The sequence below is a fragment of the Borostomias antarcticus genome, assembly GCF_949987555.1.
Source record: "Borostomias antarcticus genome assembly, chromosome: 5".
NCBI lineage: Eukaryota > Metazoa > Chordata > Actinopteri > Stomiiformes > Stomiidae > Borostomias > Borostomias antarcticus.
In genome coordinates, this window is record NC_140238.1 from 7,749,571 (window position 1) to 7,775,611 (window position 26,041).

The 26,041-nt window shown below is 47.5% G+C and overlaps 1 protein-coding gene across 1 annotated transcript in view; it reads right to left on the reverse strand.

The window, feature by feature from the left end:
- ttll5 (tubulin tyrosine ligase-like family, member 5) overlaps positions 1–25,026 on the reverse strand; it is a gene marked incomplete at its 5' end in the record, with an annotated part of 51,920 nt that extends 26,894 nt beyond the window's left edge. The window contains 21 exons of the mRNA XM_084438428.1: positions 223–340; positions 2,183–2,423; positions 2,610–2,758; positions 2,992–3,024; positions 3,527–3,589; positions 4,215–4,306; positions 4,407–4,508; positions 6,148–6,248; positions 8,647–8,708; positions 9,254–9,335; positions 14,116–14,223; positions 14,848–14,939; positions 15,632–15,733; positions 16,340–16,424; positions 17,197–17,266; positions 18,017–18,099; positions 18,255–18,385; positions 18,673–18,779; positions 19,651–19,733; positions 19,847–19,953; positions 24,968–25,026. Of these exons, the coding sequence (XP_084294554.1) occupies positions 223–340; positions 2,183–2,423; positions 2,610–2,758; positions 2,992–3,024; positions 3,527–3,589; positions 4,215–4,306; positions 4,407–4,508; positions 6,148–6,248; positions 8,647–8,708; positions 9,254–9,335; positions 14,116–14,223; positions 14,848–14,939; positions 15,632–15,733; positions 16,340–16,424; positions 17,197–17,266; positions 18,017–18,099; positions 18,255–18,385; positions 18,673–18,779; positions 19,651–19,733; positions 19,847–19,953; positions 24,968–25,026 (2,070 nt within the window). The remainder of the gene's footprint in view (positions 1–222; positions 341–2,182; positions 2,424–2,609; positions 2,759–2,991; positions 3,025–3,526; positions 3,590–4,214; positions 4,307–4,406; positions 4,509–6,147; positions 6,249–8,646; positions 8,709–9,253; positions 9,336–14,115; positions 14,224–14,847; positions 14,940–15,631; positions 15,734–16,339; positions 16,425–17,196; positions 17,267–18,016; positions 18,100–18,254; positions 18,386–18,672; positions 18,780–19,650; positions 19,734–19,846; positions 19,954–24,967) is intronic.
- Positions 25,027–26,041: the final 1,015 nt, after the last annotated feature.

Here is a 26,041-nt window from a genome sequence, read left to right on the forward strand (position 1 = left end):
TAGTATATAGCAGAGAGAAAGGGGTCTGTCATATTGTTTGATACCAAAGGGGGGTTTAGAGCATAGCAGAGAAAGAGAGGGGTCTGTTGTACCCTTTGATTCAAGGGAGGGGGGGGGCTTTTGTACCGTTTGATTCCAGAGGGGGGTTTAGAGTACAGCAGAGAGAGAGAGAGAGAGAGAGAGAGAGAGAGAGAGAGAGAGAGAGAGAGGGGTCTGTTGTACCATTTGGTCATTGTCGTTCTCCGGCCAGGCGGAGCTGGCGCTGGTCCTGCTCTCTGCCAGCAGCCTGAGCTGAACCCGCTGGAGGTAGGAGGAGAAGGCCACGCGCGCCTGCACCTTACTGGAGGAGAGGACAATCACAATCACAATCGGTTTATTGTCATTTGTAATATACTGTACATACATGGGAATTTTTTGCGACACCGTGGTGCTTTACAATAATGGACAAGTGCCAGGGCAAGACAGATCAGTGCAAGATACAAACATAGTGCAAAAACTAGAAGTGCAATTGGACTACAAGAGTCAGTGCAGTAGTCCGTTTAGTGCAAAAATTGCAGGGGCGGGGGAGAGTGTCGGAGGGGAACCTCAGAAGGAGAGAACGAGAGGGGAGGGGGGCAGGTGTGATTTAGGAAGACAGGTGAGTGACTGTAGCCTTGTGAGACCCATCCTGCTCTCGCAAGCTCACATTCGCTTCGCTCGTAAACCAGTCTGGATACTCTCCATGGAGATCCGTTTGTGCCAGATCAGAAAACGATCTCACCAACCAGCGGTCTATGAGGAAACAGCTACGCTGGGCGGGTTTAGGTGTGACGACAGCGAGGAGCGGCTGGTGATAGACAGATGGTTCATCCAATCACCTGCCAAGTATTTTTGAAAGTGCCTGCCCTTTTCTGAACAGTTTCCAAGGGAGAGTTCCCAGATGGTTATGCGAAGCATGGAGAGCAAACCATCTGGCGCGTCAGGCTGGAGTGATTGAGGAGTGGGAACTAAAGTGGGATAAGAGAAAACACTGGTAGGACAGGAGGAGGAAAAAACAGACTGCTGCAAAGGTACGCAGAGCTTAGACAAGATAAATGGGTATGAACCAAATTGCACGCACTCACACACACACACAAACACACACACACACACACACCCACAAACTGATTATCTTTCATCCATGTCACTCCTTGACAGCAGATGATGAATAATCTTTGCCAGGTCTCCAGCCAATTTGCAGAGGTTATTTTGGCTTGTAGGTATCTCAAATACATGTGTTACAACAGTGACGCACATTCTGTTTGCTATCTTGGGCATCACGCAAGACGAAAAACAAATACAGGTATGTAGATCAATTTCAGCCAAGAGTTGGAGCAGTGTGACTTGTCCTGCGCGAACGCTGGAGTGATGAATTGTTTTCATGGCCCTGGTGAACCTGAAAAGGGTGCTGCCAGTACACTGTAGTGGAAAAATGTTTTGGAAAAAACTGTCAAACACAAACAATGATATACTGTACTATAATTGCCCAGGTCCCTTCACAGTCCTGGCAAGGGCAGAGGAATTTCTACAAACGTAGACTTGTTATTGTAATTCCTCCTCAAATTACAATTTCAGACACACTTTAAAAAAAAAAAATCAATAGGAGACTGGAGTCTTTGTCCCGGTTCAGACCACCAGCTCAAGTATGTAACATTCATTAATGTCATTGTAAAATGCAAAAAATGAATGAATGAAAAATAACGTCTAAATATTTTTGCTAGCTTATTGCATACTTTAATAAAGGGTTGTTAGGGGAGCCTTTCAAGCCATTCCAGGACTCTTAACTAAGCTAAAGAAAAGACAGTCTGACTCCTTCAATCGGCAGGCCAATCAAACGCAGAGTTGCTACAGTACATGGAATTAAAGGTTGACACTCAGGATTTGCCGTCTGGCTCCGGACCCATCAGGCTCCTCGGTGCTCTTCCACGTCGTCAATTAGGTAGACATGGGGGAGCCACGCTCGCAGAGGCCGATCAAAACATGTCACAGTTTGAGACTGGGGCTGGCTTTTCTCATGAGCTCTTTTTGGCGGCTGCTCCGCAGGGGCCTCATATTTATAATGCTGCAGTTGAGAGAAACACAGCTAGGGGACAGGGAGGGGGACAGGGAGGGAGAGGGGGGAGAAGGCTGCCACCGGGAGCGGCAGCCTGGGGTGTGGACTGACCTGAGGTCCCAGCCCTGCCTGAGGATGTGGAGCAGGTTGACTTTGTGCTTGGCGGCGGCGTGGCGGCCCGGTTCTGCCGGCGCCGCGGTCGGAGGAGGAGGAGGAGCAGCCTTGCGGGATGGCGGGACGGCCACTTCGCTCTTCTTCTCCTCCTCCTCCTCGGCCCCCGGGACTCTCTCCTCGCACTCCTCCGCATCCTCTTTGTCCCCGTTCTCGGTGGGGGAGGCCTGACGCCCCTTCACTAGTGAGAAAGCAGAACGTCTGCTGCTGTACATTTCGGGATCAAAAATGGGTCCTCCGCACACTGTCACATTTGGAAACTGTTACAAGTTCTTCGATGAAAGCAAAAGAAAAGACCTAGCCCTAGCGTGCGATCAGCGCTGTGGCGTGCCGGTCTCCCTCCCTCCCTCCCTCCCTCCCTCCCTACCTGCTTTCCTCCTCCTCAGGGCGGAGCGTCCGGCCAGCTGGCGGCGCCTCCTCTTCCTCACCTCCAGAGACAGCAGCTTCCTCTCGTACTGGAACACGTGGCACGCGTGGAACACGTCCACCTGCAGCCGAACCGCACTGTTCACCATCCTGGGAGACAAAACGAACGCACCTAAAGTCGACTCGGTTTTGAACGTGGATGTGGCTTTAAGGCTCGACTCACCCACACGGGTTTCAGAGTAAGACACATGTTGGCAGCAGCGACCTGTCGAGCCAGTACTGAAGTACTGCATCATAGCGTGTTCTCGTTGAGAGATACTACAATAAAAGAAGATGGAGGACAGAGGGAGGGGAGACGATGGAAAACATCAGGCTGTACGAACCGTGGTCTTGAAGAATCCGCCGATTTTCCCAAACTGGGGATCAAAGCGACATGGAGAAATCATTACAGGGGCAACGCGCGGGTCAGATCCCCAGCTAATATTGTGCAACAGCGAGTGAATGAAGCGCACGAAAACCTAAACTCATGAACAGACTGTCCTTCAGAGCAGTCCCCCCGTATACGAAAACGGTTTGGTTGTGTAACATACTGGTACCAGGAGAGCTCAGTTCATTCTAGCCATAACCTTTTCCCCGGCTCTTCCTTGGACCATTAACTCCCCCCCCCCCTGCCTCCCCCTCCACCCTCGTCTGCCCCCTCTTCCACCCAGACTAGACACCAGAAGCCACATTGCCACATGGACACTGTGTTCTCTCTGGAAAACTTGACTCTGTGATACTGCCATACATACATATCTTATTAGCTGCATCCCCCCCCCTTACCTATCCATTGGAAGACAAAACAAATATAAAGTCAGGATCCAGCGATTGCCACAAATTGACGGAGAGGCTATTCCCGACCACAGTGGAAATGCTTACCTTCCATGGAAAAGTCTGCTGGCCAACATGGAGTTCATCGATGTCTTGTATTCCAGATACCCACTGGGAATATGATACATGGAGTAGATAATGACCAAATCAACAATCACCACAGGGTCAACTGGGCATTGGCCATTGCTGTCTTATTTGCGGTAAATGTGCTAAAATGAGGCCTGTATGATAGTCTGAAAGCAGCCACTGTCAAACACCCCCGTAATTTCCACGACCGCTCAATAACATACTGTTAAAAAAGCCACAAAATCTCCGCTACTAACAGGCCCATAAAGCTAATCAAGCAGCAAATCCCTCACATAGGAATATGGACTGTAAGCACAAAAATGGATTTCCCCTTAAACAGGGGCTTTAATGCTGTTTAAACTGTAATTCGGCGCAGGATGTAAGCCACGCGGCGCTCGCTCGCAAGAGAGTGAGCTGCAAAGTCCATAAATACTCCCCCTGACAAGTAATATACAGTACAGTACAGTACCCAGCCTGTGTGCCAACGTGAATCAGCCTCTCACCTGAACGGAGGTAAATACTCTAAGGTTTATGGAGTCTATTCATCGCAGAGCAGTATGCATGGTGCGAGGACGACATGTTAAGCTACATGTCCTGCTCTGGGCACGGAAGCTGATCGGGGAGGGGGGGGGGGGGGGGGGGGGGGTTGGCATGAGGCCCATCTTCTCACCCATAGAGCTCCCATGTCTCTGGGGTGGGGAAGATTCGGACGAACCCTCCGCGTCTCTCGTGCTCCTCTTTCATCCTCCTCAGCACCTTCAACTGTTGAGGCGAAAGAGAAAACGGCGACGTGCACGGTCACCGACCCGGCGCTGGTCGTGACAGAAATGCACAGCGGTGGGTTGTAGTTTGTGGACAGTACCTCCTCAGCAGTCAGACCCAGGGTGCTGTCCCCCTGCTTGCCTCCAGGCTTGTCCTTAGTGCCCTCGGTGTCTGCGTTGCTGGCTGACTGAGGCCTCTGACGCTACGGGGAGACAGAGTGTATACTGTTACTGATATCATCATTGCACTTCCCACACACTTACGCTCTGCCAAAAGGTGTGAGGAATTGGGTGTTTGGCTATTTTAATGAATTGGGTGCTTCTGCACAGTATCTGGGGAGGCTCCATTCTTAGATGAGCAGCTAAGAAATCACCTTAATGATAATAAGACGACAGATAATAAAAACGGACCACTTTTTTTTTTTCATTGGTTCGCGAAAACCACCCACTATCTCATTGGAAACGTAAAAGTCCCCCCCCCATCCCCCCGTTTCTCCCCTCCCTCAGTTAGATAAACCCCAGATTTTCTATCTGCGCTGGCATTCCTGGCCGCCCGCCTCCCCCTCAGAATGCGCTACCAGGGGCTGATTGACGACTCTGGCACGCAGGTTTGAGTCCGGGGCCAGAAATCGGGGCATAACCCCACAGGATCACATACAGAATTTGTCATCTAAATAGCGCGGGGATTACATATCATCTGTCTGACTGGTTGGGGGGATATGATGGCAGCCAAAGACTGACAAGGCCTAATCCCCTGGACCGCTCTCAACTGTAGCTCCTAATCACAGCATAGGAGGACGAGAACAGGTTATCCATAGGGGCCAGGATGCTCTGACAGTCTCTCTGACAGCCTCAGTTTAGTGTCGGGACTGTTCTGCTGTGCGTGCAAAAATGCCAAAGGGCTCACACACTGTAGACTTCAGTGTCTGGGATGGGTAGAACTAAATTGCAATGCTTTTAAGCCTAGGTTTGCCAAGACCACTTTCCTAATGTAATGAGCGTTTCGATTAAAAGGAGCAATTCGCTTAAAAGCAGCATTAAGAAACAAACCCTTCGCTTGTTTTTCTTTCACTGTCACTAGCGGAAACAGCCGTCGTTAATAAAACCGAGAGGCAGAATACAAAGCGCTAGGTTGAGACACGGAGGCGTTCTTACCGGTAACGGCCAGACATCAGGTGGGCGGGACAGAGGGAGAGAGGTAAAGCAGGGGGTTAACAGTGGGAGACGTTTGAGGACAGCTTACACCATGCTGGTGTGTGCAGAGGCTGTCTGAGCAGAGACAGGGCGCCAGCGAGCAACGTGTGTGACAGAGGGCGAGACGCACGCACGTATATGCACATACATGTACACACACACACACAAACACAAAGCCCTGTTTATGTGGGTTCCTTTTGCACAATGAGGTGGGGTAGAAAACTGTCTGATTTGGTAATCTCTGTGATACGGCCCGGGTGCAGTAGTTAGCTGGAGGGAGCCAAGCGTATAAGCCTCTGCCTGTGGCATCATTAAGCAATAGGGCCTAGCAAGACCATTAGTCACTTGATTAAAAATGATAAAATAATAATCCCCAGGGCATCGCGCTCACCAGATGATGTAACTCTTAACGCTGTAATTGCATTAGCAGTTGTTTTGCATGAGAGCGATTTTCCGTGAGGGGCAAAAAAAAAAGGACTCAACTCCGCATGGCAAAATGTATAGCAAGAGACAGAACGACATGAGCAATGATGGGAAAGTTCAGTGACGTCTGGCTAGGCTGACTACATGGTCCACTTTGATTCTTCTTTGTGTTTAGTAACAGAAATACAACAGTCAGGGTAGTGTTAACTGTTATGTGTGCCCCACCTGAGATCTCTGGGTCTGGGTGGGGTATTTTAGGCTGAAGGGGTCCAGGGTGACCCGTTGAGAGCGAGGTTGTCGTAGCAGGGGATCCTGACACACAAACCCTGGGGGGGGAGGGAGAAGATGAGTCATGGGGGGGGCGAAGGAACCCAGAGAACATTCCTCACAAATGCATCATTTAGAACCAAAAGCAAATATCGGCACAATGTAACCTTAGCTCACTTGGTAGGAAACATACCACTATAAATGTGAATGCCTGCCAACATAATCAAAGTGCACTTCAAGACGGACTACTTTAGTGAGTGAGTGGCCTAAACACAGACCCTGGAGGGATCTAAAGCCGTAAGCCGCTTGTAATCCTGATTAAAAAAGATCCGCCTGATACTGCCATTCAGGGCCTAAACACAGCGCTGTAGGCCTCATCTTAGCCCCCCCCGTATCCAGCCCATTGTGTGGCATCCCCCGGTCCAGATTCACGTTTCTCCAGATTCAGACACCTCATTTATTGTCTAATCTGGCCTCGCAGTATGTTTCCGTGATCACATGTATGTTTTGTCATGTTTGTGTTTGTTTAAACATAGAAAAGGACATTTTGGAAAACTTTGAACCCCCACTCCACCACCTTCGTACAAACTTCTGCCAGGGCTAACAGGTCATAAAGGCTAATTAGTAAGTGTGTGTGTATGGGGGGGGGTGAGTTCCTACTATAGTTTACCTTACTATTTGCGGTGAATTAAGGCAATCGACTGCCTGGGCCCCGGGGTTATTAGTACTACCTCATTCAAGCCATCAGGTAAGACTCCGGGTGCTTGCCACGTTCTTGCCTAAACGCGGCAATTATTACACACACGGCTGACACGTTACTGACAGCTACACACGAGGGGAAAATGAATGCTAATGGCATGCTGTCATTATTTACAGCCCTGGGACGAGGCCCAAGTGTTATCAGCCAAAGGCTCTGGGGTTTGTTTGGTGAATAATAGACGGGCTATGTTTTACATGCCGCCGCTCATTCTCCCCAGGCCTGCGCGAACGCAGCGGTCCAAAGATAACTGGCAATTTATGATTCCCTCCACTCGCTTAATGAGTGAGGGGGAGGGGGGTGGAGCTGTGGGCTGGCAGGCCCCGGCACAGACACACCACAGCCCCTCACTCGGCATCATGAACGGAGAGCACACACCCTTCTCCCTGGCTCCCAGTGCAGCAGGCCTGGGCTGTAGGCTCCACAGACGCTCTGTAGCCTAGGGAGGCGCAGGCACGGTGACAGGGGATCGCATGCGATCGCTATCACGGCAAAGCGCTTGTGCTGCGTGTGTTCCTGTCAATTCATCCGAGGGAGGAGACGTTCTCCTGGTGACGCGCTGGAGACGAGGAGCGAGAGATTCCTCTCAGGTGAAGACTTGCGTCTTGTTTAATCTTTCAGGCGGCGCCGAGCAACACTGCTGCCTGAGACTGCACTGGTTGTGATGGGAGGCGACGTGACGAAGACATTCTCACGCACGAGGAAACTGTCTTATAAACAGTGCGGATCTCCGCCTTGGGCTAAGCATTTTTATGTCTGCATACTAAGGATTGGTTTGGCTTGAATTTCTCAAGAGGACTTTATAATGACTCCAAAACAAGCGTGTCCTCTGTTGACAGTTTCACCCGCAAGTCATTAAATATCAATTAATAATGCCTGTGGTTTTTGCACAATGCGGCGGCCCCATTGTGGAGCTATCCAATTATTCTTTAGTACTGATTGAATAAGCTAACTAGTGAGTCCGGGGCCAGTGTTAAAGTGTAAAACAAGGGCCGACTGTCTCCAACTGCTGAGAACATCCCTCAGGCAGCATCATTAGAGGTTCTCCTCTTTGGCAGCATTAACGAAGAGAGCCTTAATGAACATGAGACAGTGGGCTGGGACACAAACGTAGTGGAACCTGCTGCAGGCTAAGAAAATTTCCCTTTACTCTGGGCTGGAGCTCCTGGGACAGGCCCCAGTGCATGGCTACAGTAGGTGGAGCTCCTGGGCCAGGCCCCACTGCATGGACAGGCCAGTGCATGGACAGGCTGGTGGTCCTGGGCTAGGCCCCAGTGCATGGACAGGCTGGTGGTCCTGGGCTAGGCCCCAGTGCATGGCCAGGCTGGTGGTCCTGGGCTAGGCCCCAGTGCATGGCTACAGTAGGTGGAGCTCCTGGGCTAGGCCCCAGTGCATGGCTAGGCTGGAGCTACTGGGCTAGGCCTCAGTACATTGCCAGGCAGAAGGTCTTGGTGGAGACACACGGATAAGAGAGCCATTTGAGAGCCACACGACAGAATTGAGATTCACACCATTCACACATCATAAAAAGCATGCAGCTTTTATAATCTAAAGAACACTATTATGGATAAACAGTAAACAAATGAAAACAGAGCCAGGAGTGTTCAGGTAAGGCCTGAGCATGAGGGTTTAGCAACCAGACCAAAAAACCTTCAAATTCCTTATCAAGACAGATCAATTGTGTCATTAAAGATACTCACCCACAAGAGAAAACATGTCTGATATCACACTGGCCTTTATTTTCAGGTCTAGAGGCGCATCACTGAAAAACAAAGAATAATTAGCAGTCAAACACAATCATTAAGCACAGACATTGACTCAGGATCAACTGGAAAGTTGTTGCTCATACAGTCACTTCACACACTCTTTCCAGAGGACGCAAACTGCTCACTTTCAGTTAGCTGTGACTGAAGAAACCCGACTTGACTGTCCAATTCGTGGAAAGCTCTGCGTGTTTCCAGCGCATGAAGACAAACAAACCTTGGGCCAGGCTACAGTACAACTACAGTACTGCCCGCGGGTATTTATTAACAAGTGGAGTGTAAATCTTTAAACATGTAATTTCCTCACTGGCAGCAGCGATTAACAAGTCTATTTTCAGAGCTCAGAGGAGGATGTTAGTGTTTACGCGATGAACAGAAGTATGCATATCCTTAGGAAAAACACTTGTTGGAGAGCTGGTGGAAAGTGGCGTTTTCGGCGAGCGGTCAGACGGAAACCCACGGACGAGGAGACCGAGCGACTCGATCGTTCGGGGCATAGTCACGTCTTTGTTCCTGCGGAGCGTGACGCGAGGGGGTCTCTCACCAGGCCAGGGAGGGAGACAGGTTGACCTCCAGCAGCCAGGGTTTGAGGTTGCCGTCGATGAGCACGTCAAAGCCATAGAGCTCTGTGGATGCAAACACACAGCGAATCACAGGATTATCACCCCGGGACTGGGAGACCAGCAGAGAGGCTTAACAACGGTAAACCGACAGTGGGTAAGTCACAATAAACAGTCTTCTTCTAATCTAGGGAGTTCGAGAGACTTCGAGACTTACTGGCAGTTGGGAATATGAGTTGGTCTCTGCAACTGATTACATGCATATTAAATATCCAATCACTCAAGGGGGAAAATTCATCAAAAGACTGCTACTGAGGATTGGCTGTGTTACATTAGCTAAGTACATTCACATTTCGGCTCCACTGAGGTGCTTACATAAGAACTTAGATGGAAAACATACTGCGCTTATGAACATACTCATGCATGCTCCTCACTGACGCTTTCTTAGAAAGCTCTTGTGCTTCTGGTTGTTGCTGCAGCGTTTTCTAACTGCAGCCATATTGGTTGGTTGTTGGTCAGCCGACCGCTAATTAGTGCAGATGGCAGGCTACTACTCAGTCACAAAGTGAGGTATTTGTCTCTGTCAAGTTGATGAAAAGCAGACGATTATGACGGAGCAAAACCCTGATGGACCCTGAACTCCAGCTCAGCTGTGCTTGGAAAGTTAGGGGAGTATTTTCCAGGCGAGAGGCACCTGGTGAATCAGACACCCATACATATATATATTGTATATATATATATATACACACACACACACACATATATATATACAGTATATATATATATATTCCACTCCAAGTCAGCTTGGCAGAGAGCGACACAATAAAGGCCTTTTATGAAGCGGTCAGGGAGTTCCCTGTGTACAAACCCATCCGCCCCCACTTCTCTCTGTCTGAATGCTCTGAAGCAGCCGTGTCGGTGTCACCACGGCAGGGGAAGCCTGGGAGCTCTGCGGCAGCCCTCCTCACCACCTCCCTCGCGCCATAGCCAGGCGTCTGGCCTGGGGCGCGCAGCCCACGGGAAAACCACAGGCTTTTAACAGGGACAGGGCAGAGCTCCGGCCGTGAAGCTAGGGGGGCTAAAAACCGTCCTAATGGCACTTCAAAAGAAAAGTCTCTGTTTTGGGAAAAGGCCAGAGGTTGGAGTTTTCAAAGCGGCCATAAGGAAAGTTGTTTGTTTTAGCGTCTCAGGTCAGAGCCAGTGTTGGCTTACAAAGCCCAGAGCTGGGGCATGGGATTTACTCACTGTGGCTGGAGCAGCAGGCTAATGATATTACATTCATAGAATACTTTCATAAAGAAAACAGGATCTCGAATCGACCACTTAAATCTGCACTTTCATACCTTTGGTTGGATCACAGAACAGTCAATGATATGCCATTGCTAGGGTTAAAAGGGTTCAGAACCAAACTCATGCTAGGTTGGAATTGAGCAGTATGTGTCAATGTTATCCTCAGCCAAGACCAATCTCTCTTTTTTGGGTTAGGATTGGATCCTGAAAGCCAAACAGTAGTTGCTAAGCACAACGCCGGGATTTTCTTTTCCACCCACAGGCTTATCCCCCATCCCTCGCTCTCTTTTGAAATAAAACACACACACACACACACACACACACACACACACACACACACACACACACACACACACACACACACACACACACTAATACACACTAATACACACACACACACACACACACACACACGAGTCATAAAACATAATGTATAAGTCTGTGAGACCGGAGCACTGGAATAAATTGGCCTGGAGTGCCTCATCAGTGGCACCACAACAACAGGAGCCGGGGGAAAAAAGAAGCTAGCGAGCCTCCGACAAGCAGACTCCGCACGCCGCACATTTTCCTCCAATTAGGAGTAGACGTCGCGCTCGCCCCGTGAGCCCGCTAGCACGCTGCGAGAGGCGCGTTTGTTCTGGGGCCGGGCTCAGCGCTGCCCGGGGAGCCGTATCAATGCGGCCGCAGGGAAGGAGACCGCAATAGCATCACAGACCCAGACATTCACAACGAGCACGCCCATTTAAAACGGAGGACAATAAAGAGAGGAGAGAGGAGGGATTCGAGGGGGTGGGGGGGAAACTGGGGACGATCAAGAGGAGTGTTTTTTTACTGTTGGATGGGCGCTGCTGGAAACTCGACCACAGCAGACAACGCCAAGACAATCATCTCAGCACTCTGGGCAGGCAGCACACTGGCCCACAACAACAACAACAACAACTTTGTTGTTAGTAAGTACAAGTCATTGCATCATTCTGAGATCAGTTGCTGATGTTGAGTTTTTCTGCCGCTGTAGAGAGAAGGTTGGAGCCAAAGGCACGAAGACGCCCCATCGGCAGTTATCAGCATGGAGAAATAATCCAGCCCGCCCTGTTTCAACAATCACAATCTCAGGCTAAATCCAGTAATAGCTTGCAAAGGATTTAGAATTTCAAAACTATACCGTCATCATCCTAATACCTACATTTCTAGGGTCGGAAAGTGTTTGACTAACTGACAAATGTAGGAACAAGAAGAGTGGTTGGTTCAAAGGCACCAGCAGAAAGCACCCCATGAGCTGAATGAGGGATGTTCAGTGGAACGCAGGACCAGTTAGTGGAATGTTTTGTGTGTAATAAAATAGGCCTTTGGCTTGGCTAATCAGATCTCAGTCAAAACATCTCCTAATCAGCATCCCTCTGTAAAAAGCCTGTCCATTAATCATGAGGCCGTGGTAAAGAGCAGCATGGGTGGCATTTCTCCCCTCACTCTCTCTCTCTCTCACACACACACGCACGCACGCACACACACAAAACTAACCGAAGAAAGTTACAAAAAGCTGTTGTTTTTACTTCTTCCCACATCAGACGAGACCGGAGCTGTAAAGGTTTCGTAACAGTAGGCCCGTTTAGATGGGCAGGATATGTGTGCAAAAAAAGCACCCAATCCCATTTGAAAACAATAAACATTGTATTAAAGACATTTAAATGGCAGGGAATCATTTGCTGCGAATTAAGATTACAACGTGCTTTACGGCCCTGCGTGGCTCTGGTCCAGGCGTGGCACAGATTGCATGTCAGACTGGGAACAATGGGCGCCGTTCTACGGGCGACGCAAAACGCCGCCCTCAGCCACAATTACTTCTCCACAATACGTCTCGCGGCCTACTCGTGTTGTGCCTGTCGCGGGTGCGTGGCAACAGTGCATTAAGGAGCCTGAATGAACGCAGCGTTGGTGTTTGGAGTGCGGGGGGGGGGGGCAGGGGGGAGGAGAGGGGGAGGGCTGACAGGAGCTGAGAGAACACGGGCCCTCTGTGGTTTGGGCTGGTTTTATTTGAGGGGGGAAAGATAAAGCACACAGTGATACTGGCCTGGACTCCCTGAAGCAGAGGCAGCCTTCCAGCACTCATGTTTTACACTGGCTCCTACATGTCTCCTCACGCGCGCGCGCTCACGCACGCACACACAGGCGCACACACAGGCACATGCAGAATGCAACAGGCCCACCTTGACAGAGGCAGAACAACACGAGGCTGAGGGTGGTCCCCTGGAACTGTCACTGTCTGTGGAAATCTAATCCCGTCGACACACTGTGAATGCTGTAATTAACTAGCTTGGGGCGATGGGAAGACAACAAAATTACACCACATTCAGCCGTAAAGTGATATCTCACCTAAAGTAATGGGCATGTTCGCTGTAGCCCGCAGTACTTGTACAAAAAAAGAAAGAGATGGACCTAATTGCCTGCTTGTGTGTGTGTGCATGTGTGTGCGTGTGTGTGTGTGTGTGAGAGAGAGAGAGTAAAAGAATGAGAGAAAAAAAAAATCATTCATGACATGTCCTTTGCCTCTCACTCTCACCCCTCAGAATGGAGGCCCTTCTGTGTCTTCGGGGACAGATTTGATCTGACGTCCGTCAGGAACGCATCCAAGTATAGCAGGGCCCCAACAGGGCCTGCCGACACACCTCGTCCCATCTCTAACATTCACACCCCGGGCCCATGTTGCTTTTCATCCAACGAGAGATGCTCGGGGTTAAAGATGGCATCTCGATGCAGGCGATCGCCAGATTATGTGGGTTTAACCTGGTGCACAGCCCAAACAACCGGCGGCCAGGGGTCTATTATGTCTACAGAGGCCTGTCAAAAGTGCAGGGCCCTCTCCTTTTCCACCGAACTGAGAGGTGTGAGAGAGAGAGAGAGAGAGAGAGAGAGAGAGAGAGAGAGAGAGAGAGTGTGTAGGGGTAAAGAGAGAGAGAGTGTAGGGGTAAAGAGAGAGAGTGTAGGGGGAGAGGGAGCTAGAGTGAGAAAGAGAGAGAGAGAGAAAGAGCAGCAGAGAGAGAGAGGGCGAGAGAGAGAGACAATCCGGAAAAGAGAATGAGAAAGAGGGAGAGAGTGTTGGAGAGACGAAAGGAGACGGTGCGGGGAGAGGCGCTGGGGGAGGCTCAGTCAACGTGCCTGCGTTCAAACCCCGCTTCTCTGAGAGAGCGCCAGGGAGAGAATGAGGACAATTAGTGCCAACACCAACATCGGTAATGGCTCCGAAACGGAGTTCACACGAGCCCGGTGCTACACGGGAGCAGCCAAGAAAACAGTCAGCCTAAATCAGACAGACCTGAATGGCAACAGAGGAAAGGAAGCGAATTCCTGCTTCAGTCAACAGCCACCCCGACCCACTCCGGCCAGGCAGAGAGCGCGGCGCGTAGGCCCCCGCGTTCTGGAAAGGCTGTTTGCTCGTCCACTTGCTTTTAGACACAAACCCTTAATGAACTACTGGGGGGGGGCGGACAACGGACAAGGTGGAGTTAAAACTATGGATGAGCGGGGGAAATGAGAACCGCATCGGGCAGCAATCTCTCACCAAAGCAGTTGGTCCTGTGGGGCACAAACGTCTTGCAGGCGGTGGCTATCTGCAGCTCTGCGCTCAGCACCGCTTTGATGATGAGGTCCTCCACCTGGCTCATCAGCACTGGAACACACAAGTCGTCAGCTTCACCTCTCTGTAGATGAATGGAACTGAGCACCTGGTACCAGCGCCTCAGCATAAAATAGAACATTTTACAACAGTAACCCGAGGCTACACGGAGTGGCAGAGTTGAATCTTCAATTTTTATTCGTTGTTGATTGATGTGTTATTCTTTCTTTGTTTTCTACACGTTACGAGGGGTCACAATGGGTGCGTTAAGTAGCTGAGCGCTCAGTCAGCGATCAGTGATCAGAATTCACTTAACGGGTTGCTCAGTTACGCTCAGACTGATCTGCTCAGAGTCAGAGCAGTGAGCAGTTTTGAATTATGATCCATTTGAGCCAAACACCACGTCATAATCATCATCATCATCACCTGAGCAAAAAACAAGGGGCGCGTTTTGGCTTGGGAATCGTTGGGACGCTGCTCGCTAATCACACGATTGACAACAGGTGAAAAGTTCTCATCTCCTAGCAACTCAGCGCTCGGATAGAGCAGAACGTTAAGTGGTTTTAAAAACCGCTCAGCGCTCAGTGAGCATTCTAAGAGTGAGCGCTCAGCTACTTAACGCACCCAATATTACTGAGGCTCAACCGAGTTCAAAAGAGAGTGAAGACTTTGACTCACATGTGGTGTCCTTCCCCTCCTGCTTCAAATACCTCAGCATTGCACTCATGCTCCATTTGTTCCCATAATCCTCCACTTCGGGGTCATCGCAGCTGAAAAGGAACAAAGAACACACAATGTCTGGCTTCTTCCCAAAACAAGCTGGTGAATGGGATCCCCGCCACCGTGTTCAAACGCTGCTCAAAGAAAAACAGAGTGGGGGATTCGTCTAGCACCCCGTAATGCCAATCTAACGACCAACAACAGAAGTATTGTATGATTCCATTCAATCGGTTTCCCAATTCTTTGCTCTACCAATTAGCAACGTTTATTGCCTGGTGGACAACCGAGTTCCCAGCAGGCTGCCTGTGGCCTGTCCCCTGGTTTACCTCACGTAGTCGCTGCCTGTACCCTGGTTTACCTCACGTAGTCGCTGCCTGTCCCCTGGTTTACCTCACGTAGTCGCTGCCTGTCCCCTGGTTTACCTCACGTAGTTTCTGCCTGTCCCCTGGTTTACCTCACGTAGTCACTGCCTGTCCCCTGGTTTACCTCATGTAGTCACTGCCTGTCCCCTGGTTTACCTCACGTAGTCACTGCCTGTCCCCTGGTTTACCTCACGTAGTCACTGCCTGTCCCCTGGTTTACCTCACGTAGACGCTGCCTGTCCCCTGGTTTACCTCACGTAGACGCTGCCTGTCACCTGGTTTACCTCATGTAGTCACTGCCTGTCATCTGGTTTACCTCATGTAGTCACTGCCTGTCACCTGGTTTACCTCATGTAGTCACTGCCTGTCACCTGGTTTACCTCACATAGTCGCTGCTCTTCTTGTTCACGCTGTAGTTGGTGAGGTGCATGAACTGGTTCTTGATGTTCTTAGCAGCGCGGTCGTACTTGACCGTGGCAAACCTGTGGGTGGGCGGCGCTTATTTAATCAACATACAGACAACTCACAATGTCAGAATTCACAAGGCTGACATTTGAATTAGTAATATAAGTTCAAGACATGTGTCTCCATCTATTTGCGATTAGAGTTACTCCTCATGTGGAGTAATGAGAATTCCTTGGCATAGAGTGAGTGATATAGCACTGTCAAACAGAATGGAATGACTAGAGACAAAGTGGGATTTGGAATTTGGCCCAGATTTCTTGCCCGCATCATTATTAAGGGAGGCAAACTAAACAGTAGTATTACTCTGTACAGCGGGAACCTGTCAGGCCCAGTTGTGACACACTTTTTACAGTTGAGATAATGGAGATCTTTGTTTGAATCCACCGCCAAACCATACACATGTAGCAGCAAACTTCAGTGGCAGACAAAAAAGTTGAGAGTGCCCTCTACTGGTGATAACTTGGTAAACTTCAGTGTTCAGACCTAAACTGCTTCTCATCATCTGCTTGCATGACACCACAGAAAGTCAAATGTCCAACTTAGACCCCCCAAACCTAAACGCATTGATCCAGTTTCGACATTGTAGGATTGCCTCTGAACACCAAGTACTGTAGGTAGCTCACCTGGCCAGGCCCTCCTCATAGAGGTAGATGGTGAGGGGATCATAGGATGTCACCAGCACATACAACCGCACGTCAAACTTGAAGTCTGAAAGAAATAAAACAACACTGAGACACAATGACATATGTTCTCAAATCTACATACAGTTAGGAACTGATAAGCAACTTTGGAGAAGAGCAGGACCAAGACCTCAATATACCTGTACTTGTACTCTACCTGTTGCATATGGCAAATAAAAATATCTTCCAACTCCTGTAAGCAATGTGGTTGGTTGGCGATACAATGAAAGGACCATTATGCAAGACATTGTTAACACGTCATGATGCACTAAGGAGCCACCTCATTACAAGCAGCCCTTTTGCTCACAGTCACAATACAGGATTTTTGGGCCGATTTATCCCTGATTCACCCCTCATGACAATCGGGAAAGAAATCTGGTCTAGGACCTTGGTTGGTATCGATGTTCGGCCCATATTATCTTGTAATGTGAGGTGTTTATAGATCCAATCTTAAACATCCCAATCGGCTCACAGACACATCGGGGCGGCCCCGATAATATCAAACATGTTTGATATTTAGGATTATTATGTCACTACTTTACAAGCGAGATCAGTGATTCATTGCTCCCTCGGGCACGATAATCGTAATAATATCCTGTAGTGTGTAATGAGCCGTTATTTTCCAATCTTGTAGTGTGAGCATGTTTGAGATTCGAGAGAAGAACATCTGTTAAGTTTCTCCTGATGTGCGTGATGGAACACGATTTCAAAATGGGTCAGGATTTTTTAAATCCTGTAGTGAGCGCCCAGCATTAGTTTAATGAACATGTGGTGAGTGTAGAGTGATGGCAATGACTCACCATCTATCAGTAACGGGTTGTTGATGTAGCGAGACACCAAGAGGTTCTCATCCAGGGGAATCTGGTTTGGCTGGAGTTATAAATTGAATGTGTTAGGCTACTTTAGAGAACTAATTAAACAGCCATCCATACAGAGCAGACTGTCAGAGAGGAGTTTCAAAAAGATCATCGGTGACACTGCATACCCTATGACAGTGCATAGGGATGTAAGAACTCTTAACATGATACTCGTTTATTCGAAGACCAAATTATGAGCTAAATACACACAAAGACACTAGTGATTCAAAGAGTAGGCCCATCCATGGTCTACATTAGAGTATAGAGCCCGGTGCAGGGGTAGGAGCCGGGTCATTTATGAGGCTAAAATGTGTTGCAGGTGGAGAAGCTGAGGGGAGATGGGAGGGGGGGGCAACTAACCTCAGGTCTGGCTACAGTTCAGACAAAACCCCCAAAATGATCGTCCTTCTTTTCCAAATATCACCCTGACATTCTTTCCGTTTCATAAAAATGCCTCAGAAAAAAAAAAACGTGTATAGGTTGTCCAAGACGGAGAACCTTGTGGAGCTCATCCAAAGCCAGTGCCTTGAAGTGTGTGATTTACTCAACAATGCTTAAGGTCTACGACACATACTGTTTCATACTTGTTATCAAAGGACTTCTTCTGTACCAACCCCCCACAACCTGGCCATGTTGTTTCATTTTCATTGACTTTCATCGTCATCCAATAGCTTCCTTGAGGTTTAGGGTAAACTTATTGTAACAAATATCAGCCCCAGTGTGTGTAATCCTAGTAGGGTTCGGTGGTGTGCGTGTTCCTTACATGGCTGATCAAGTAGATGCCTCTTCCTCTTGAGGATGCGACTGGCTTGATGATCCAAGTGCCTTTGTCTTTGGTGAAAGAACCTGGGAGGCAAGCAGGAGAGGACTGAGGCTGTGTGAAAAAATTCAACTGGATAGCGGTTACAGTTCATAGTGTTTACAGTAACAGTGAGCCATGACAGTAAACAGATGTTAACGGACCCCTGGTGAATCTAACGGCGGGGGGGGGGGGGACTTACTGCAGAATTCCTGGTACTCGGAAGGAAGCACAAACGTCTGAGGGACGATGTGGAAGTTTTTAAACCCGTGAGCCTGCTGCATCCGCTGGATGTTTTTATACAGCCGGTCTTTGCGGGTTAGCTCATATGACCTGGAAATGAACAGGGGCGTTGACCTTTCAGCATGAAAAGCTGGACTTATCCACAGCTTGGACGCTGAGAGAAATAAGACCTTGTGCAAACATAAAAGCAACACGGCTCCTCCTGCACGACAGTTTGATTCATTTCATGTTTTAAGAAGGAGCAGTTCCAAACAAAATGTACTTTGCTCTGGAGGCCAACAAACACACAGCCCGATTTCGGGGGCTTACAATGGCTAAGCAGTGTGGATTTTTACAATGTGCCGCGGCTCAGGCTGCCGTGTAACCCGGCGTTGTACCTGGGGAAGTGGTTGACCTTCTGGAAGTCTTGAAGGCTGCGTAGGAGGTAAGGCTTGAGGTGGGAACCGGTCCACATGAGATTGAAGTCATTACTGTTTGGATGGACCTAAAGAACAGACCTTTCTTTAGTTCTATCATATGCTGTACAGTGTGCCAAAGCACGCACTCAATCAAACAATGAGCAGAATATGAATAACAGCAGAAAAATATAAGCAAAGGCGCGGTTGTGAAAAGACAAACATGACTACAAAATATCGCCCTTAACACAGACATACGGTCTCCTCAGAAAGTCAGCAACACCAGTTCACAATTTGCGTTTTGATATCCATCACATGTGACAGCTGGTTAGAATGGATCTGAGGCACAGATCAGACACTCAGCCCTTAATCTGGTGAAATACAAGCTTCTCTCTTCAAATCATCTCAACGGGAAGGCCAACGTTTTCATCACCATCGTATTATACTTTATATCTGTTTGTTTTATTCCTACCATTCTGCAGCGCTCGGTGAAGAGGCAGGTTTGGCATGGCCTTGCACTAACTGCTACAAGAAAGCCAGATGTTTGCAATAGAGGGTTATTAAACTTTGGCTCTGGGGATGCTGTGGCAGACACTAGTCTGCCTTTGATGATGGGTTTAGTGGGAGTCAAGAGGAATTGAAGTAAAATAAAAAGGGAATTAATAGTAAGTGCTTGGATGGAGTGATAATAGGGAGTGTACTCCCTTGTGAAACAAGATTAACTGTATTGAGGGCCAACTTTTTTTTTTCCTCTCCGCGGGTGCATTCCCAAGCTTTGACAGAGACAACATCAGCCAAGAAAAAAGACAGTCCTGTTCAGTCCTTCAATCCCTTCATCCTCTCAATAGGGAATTAAATATTTGCTAGAGTAAAGATTGAAACATTCTCTCCCACAATAACTCTACTGCTATGAGTACTGTAACCTTTATGTTGTTTGGGTGTGCATGTCATAAATGTTACCTCGTGGAACCCATGATTGGTCAGTATACCGCGTACCAGGCGGCTCTCTGTACGCACGATCTTATAGGACAGGTTGTACCGTTCTACAAAAAAAAAAGAAAGTGATTATATGCTCGTCACAATGCTGAAACATCATACAAAAATTCATCAGGTAACTCTCATTCAATGTCATGTAGGGAATAAAAACGATGAGTACCTCCAATAGAGCGAATGTTCACATCTTTAGAGACAATAGCTTCAGCATGAAACAGCAGAACTGGGATCTTCCCACTGAGGCCACTCCAGGCAATGCAAGGATGGTCTCTGAAGAGAAGGACAGCGAGAAGAGAAGACATGTTGACGGTCATTAATTATGAGGGAGGAACGTTTCTTCTATGTCTACCTTCCCTCTACTCCAGGGAAACCAAACCAATGTCAAATAAAACCCAGAAACTAAATTAGAAGTAGTCCCTGCTTGGAATGCCCGATCAGAACTATAAAATCCAGAGATTAATTTCAACGACTTTTTATGGTTAATTTACGCCTGGATGATACTACTGTATGGACAGCTTACCAACATTTAGAGGAATGCCAGTCAGACAGGACGTTTACTCCAGTGGAGCAAACCAAGGTCAAACCTCACACAGCCTCAGGGGTTCCAATAACAAACCCACAGACAACCGGCCCTGGTAACATTGCACTGAGAGTACCTGATGGAGCTAAACACAGCCAGACACAGCCTGTCTATCTGGGACTATGGATGAGATGGGATGGCACCTTGTTGATGGGGCAGGTGGAGCGACGCGGTGAGGCATGTAAACATTAGCTGCTCCTGGCTAATGTCAGACCACACAGCAGCGCTCTCCTGTGTGCTGCCGTATCTACGCTACACATCACACCATCAAACACATGAATCATATCAGCATTGACCTTGTTGGCTAGCAACCACTTTGGTCAATTTGCTTGCGAAAGGGATTCGGGAGTGATGACAACCAAGTCAACAGGTTGGTAACAAGCCTGTTACAGTATGCGTGCCTGGTCATGTGTAACAAAGGCACTGACATTTCTTTTTCAAATGATCCATTCATAAGCAGAGTTGCAAAATTCCCATACATTTCCAGTTTATTCCTGTTATTTATCATAAATTCCAATAAATTCCTGTTAATTCCCATGCAAAGTTTGTAAATATTCCCAAATTTTGCAAACCTATTCATAAGTCTGTGGCTGAGGAGATCAGAGTCTCAGGAGGCTGGCTTTAAAGGAGTAGTAAAGGGAAAAATCATGATTATCCCTGTTTTAAGGTTACAGTACTAATGATCATATACAATGGTTCAGATCAAAACGTTTTCAAAACTAGCACTTTTGAAAAAGTCTGATAATTGCTCTACCACCGTTTTGGTCATACAATGGATGTGGGTGGGCACCTTGAAAAATCTTTCAAAAACATGTTAAACTCGCGATTTCAAAGACAAGAAACTTACGAGGTGTTAGTTGGCGTTCTGACATATAATTCGCCATAAAGTAAGATTCTAGTTCATCTGGAAAGGCTTTTTAAAATATTTAGCATAGAACTATTTACCCACATACGTGTGTAAACTTCCGCAAACTAGGTAGCCTAGCAACATAAACAATAACAATAGCTACCGTAAGTATTTCCGCTTCCTGAATCCCCTGTGCAGATTGATCTACACATCTACAACGGTCGTGTCAATACAAGTCAATGGATTTCATAAAATGATCAATAAAACCCTACAGGATTCATACTTTGCGGCGAATTTGATGTCAGAACACCAACGGACACCAATTACCCCCTTGGTGAGCTTCTTGTCTTTGAAATTGAGAGTTTAACATGTTTTTGAAAGATTTTTCAAGATGCCCCCCCACATCCATTGTATGACCTAAACGGTGGTAGAGCTTTATCAGACTTTCTCAAAAGTGCTAGTTTTGCGATCTGAACCATTGTATATGATCATAAGTAACCTTAAAACAGGGCTAAACATGCATTTTCCCTTTACTGCTCCTTTAATGAGATCTCACAGGACTGCCTGTCTGTCCTTCAGTCATACTGCTGCTCCCACTGGACCTAATGTAGGCTTTACTGTCACATGTAGGTTGAAGCCATTCCTTTATTAAACAGACAGTGCTAATTCAGGAGGAGAGTAAAAAGTAGACATCCATCAGTTACCCAGCGGATCAGACCTCAGTCAGGAGGACTGAGCATCTATGGCAGCAGAGGACAGATAGATGAATACTGGAGACGAGAGAGGTGCGTCGATGGACGAAACTTGGACGATGGACGGAACTTTCAGAGAACAGCGTGCGGCTTGCAGTGCAAGACGCGCCATGGGGTAGGTTCACTAACACAACTGTTGAGCAGCTGCTAAAAGACAACACGGACATAAACACACTCACAGAGGAAGTAATTGAAATAATCATGAAGGCTACAGAGGAGAATGTAGCCAAACAGACCATCGAAACCTACCCAAATCCGAAACCCTGGATTGACAATGAGACACGCAAGGCCCTTAAAAAGCGCACCACTGCCTACAAACTAGGACTAGAGACTGGCAACATGGACGAATATAAGGCAGAAGCATACAATGTAAGGAGAACAGTGAAGGAAGCCAAAAGGGAATACGGCAAGAAGATGGAATTAAAATTAAAACAAGGCGACCTCAGAAAAGTGTGGCAGGGATTAAACACACACACAGCCTCAACACTTTCTATGAACACTTTGAGACCAACAACGGCCAGATGGCCGTCGCACCCGAGGCGGAGGGGAAGGAAGAGTACACATTCTCTCTGAACATGACGTCAGAAGAGTGTTTAAACGGGTGAACGGCCAGAAAAGCCGCGGGACCAGACGGTATCACGTTCTGGGAGCGGGTCCTCAAAGCGTTCACCGACCAACTGGCCCCTGTGTTCACAGTGATATTCAACCTGTCCCTGTCCACCGTCCCCACATGCTTCAAGAAGTCCTCCATCATCCCCGTACTGAAGAAGCCAAGACCAGCCTGCCTCAATGACTTCCGCCCGGTAGCTCTCACCTCCGTGGTGATGAAGTGCTTTGAGAAGCTGGACGGAACACATCTGCTCATCACTGTCCAGCACACTAAAGCCCCTACAGTTTGCATACTGTACAAACCCAAAAGATCCACAGAAGATGCAATAGCTCATATCCTCCACATCACCCTAGCCCACCTAGACAAGAGCAAGGGGAACGTGTCGGGTTATGTGAGACTGCTGTTCATTGACTACAGTTCAGCTTTCAACACTATAACCCCAATCAGACTTGACACCAAGCTCAGGATCCTGGGGCAAAATTACACCCTCTGCAAGTGGATCCTGGACTTCCTGTCAGACAGACCCCAGGTGGTTAAGGTAGGCAACCACACCTCAACCCCCCTCACGCTCAATACAAAAGCCCCCCAGAGCTGTGTGCTGTCCCCACTACTGTACTCCCTGTACATGCACAACTGTACAGCCACCCTCCAATGCCATTATCAAGTTTGCTGACGACACAGCAGTGATAGGCCTGATCACCAACAATGATTAGAGGGCCTACCCGGACGAGGTGAGGCTCCTGACCCAGTGGTGTCAGGAAAACAACCTCCATCTGAACGTCAGCAAGACAAAGAAGATGGTCGTGGACTTTAGGGGGAAGCAGGAGAGGAACTACACCCCTCTAATCATCAACGGGACCCCTGTAGAGAGAGTGGAAAGCTTCAAGAACCTTGGTGTACAGATCAGCATGGTCAACACACATAGACACTGTGGTGCAGAAAGGACGTCAGAGACTGTACCACCTCAGATAACTGAGGAATTCAGAGCTTCCCACCACACCCAACAGAGATTCTGCTCATCCACGATCGAGAGCATTCTGACTGGGAATATCACCACCTGGTACGGGAACAGCAGCTCTCAGGATCACAAAGCCCTACAGAGAGTGGTACGGTCGGCCACTGGCCCACCTCGAGGACATCTATACTAGTAGATGCAAGACCAAGGCCAACAGGATCCTGAAAGACCCCAGCCACCCAGGAAATGGACTGTTCTCTCTGCTACGGTCAGGAAAGAGATACCGCACCCAGAGTGAGCACAGGAAGGCGCAGGAAGAACTTTTTCCCCCAAGCCATCCAGCTCCTGAATAACTCTATCTAACAACACCCTCCCACACCCAGGGATTTTATTTATTATAGCTATAGAGGGTTTTTCCTGGCTCAGAATGGGTCTTTGGGGGGTGATGCGCATGCAATTTTGGGGGGAAACTTTTTTATGCCGAGTAGCCTACCAGCATATATATAGGCCTATATTCTTTGCTGTCGTTCTGACTGAGCTCACTTTTCACAATCGCGGGAAATCTCCTGACATGACAGAAAATGGATATAAAGCCAAAATGTTTAAGATCCTGATAACCTGTCTATTAATTATCTCAATTACTAGTGGTCCAAACCATGGACAATGCAAGAAAGAGGAAAGGGCTGCACTTGAATCAAGCTATCAAACACATTTGGAGAGGATTTTAATTGCTATTTTTATTCTAAATTTTTAGCATTTTGGCATTTCAATTTTCCTTTGGCTTTGGTTTAAGTCTCTTTGGGAGGTGCCAAAAATTCCTTTATGCAGGAAAAACCCTGCTATAGCATGTGCACAACTATTATCTATTTATTAATATCCATATCCAGACCTTTATCTAATTGTATACTTATAGAAAGGGTACTTATTGTGTTTTGTGTTCATTTGTAATATTGTAATTTTGTAAATTACAAATGTGTAACTTGTAAATGTGTAATTTGAGTACAAGAATCAGTATTAGTATGAGTATTAGGATAATCTTGGAGCCGGCAGTAACATTTCACTGTAACGAATAAAGGAATCTTGAATAAGAGAAAGATGTTCAATGCTGAACATAGTCCTGTAGGCGTAATGTCGCCAATCACTAATTCTAGTCTCACTGATGACCAAAAATGAGACATTTTCTGCAACCTTACACAGATTACATCACTAATGCTCAGCAAATGCAGAACTATGTTTAAAGGATAAAGCAGGCCTAGTTCTGTAGTTTGTGTCACAACAATCTCAAAAATAAACTGAACCCACATTGTTGTCTCTTTATTTGTAATAAGCCTGGTAATAGATGATATAAATAAACTATATTTCTGGGGATGTTAGAATTATAGCATACACAGTCTAGAAAATAAGTATTATATTAATGTAACAGTATAACAAATTCAGAAACTATGTAAGCTGGTGGTAAGCTAGTGTGTGCTTTTGTCCTGTATTTGGTTCCTCATAGAAAGCAATATAACGTTACCACATAATCAGAACAGCCACTTACTCCTGTTCGTCCTCTGAGGACGAGTCTGAATCCTCTTTATGGCAGGTCACAGCTGGCATGTCCACCACAGTAAGGGGGGAAGACCGCCTGGTCAAATCTGTTTTGAGTCAGCTACCTGGTATAACTGCAGACATCTCCAGCCTCCACCGTCAGCTATGAATAGAATAGAAAGTGTATTTGCCATGTGTAACAAGTAACGGGTGCAGGTACATTATAATGATAAATCAATAGTAAAACACGCATAATCAATCAGTATTATTATCTATACACATCCCATTCATGCTATGCACATTCCTATCACCTGGCTCACCTGTCTAAGCACTAACTTAAATAGCTAGCTAACTTAACTTGCTAGCTAGTTAGCTACAACCACATCCATGGCTACAACTAAAGACCAGTGAAGCTAATCACATTACCACTTTTCCTGTACATGTTGGGGTGTTGCTTGCCAATTTGTTTAACGTTAGCTAGCACAAGATACAACGTTAGCCGAGATATGTTGTCTCTTGTGAAAGGCTAACTAGCTTACTGTTAGCTATCTTATGTTGCAAGTTGATTCGCTATGATAGCTAGATAGATAGCTAACAGTTAGTTAGGAGTGTAGCTAGTTAGCTGGCCTAGTTAGCAAAGTTCTTGGAAAAGCAACAGCGCGGCTAACATACAAACATACCCAAATACGCCAACATTGGATGGTGGTGGTGATGGTTGCTAGGCTGGTGAAGACCCTAGCTAGGCTAGCTAACTAACAACCCAATCTTGCCTGACAAAATAAATAGCAAGCTAGCTTGCTAACGTTAGCTAGCTATTATCCTCCTGACTGCACCTGTTGGTAACTACAACAACTGACTGGCAACCCTGGGAGCATGCGCACTGTTTACGCTTCCATGTTTTGTAATACATTTTGGGTTTCTTTACTTAGCAGTAGAGATATAGTTAGCAAACAAACAATTGTTTTTCTTAGTTGGCAAGGATCGATGATGAACTGAGATGCGATTATCAATTTTCCAGAGTAGCCTACGTGAAAACCGCCTTCAGTCATTATCTATCGGCGTGCTCAGGTAAATAAATCGAGTG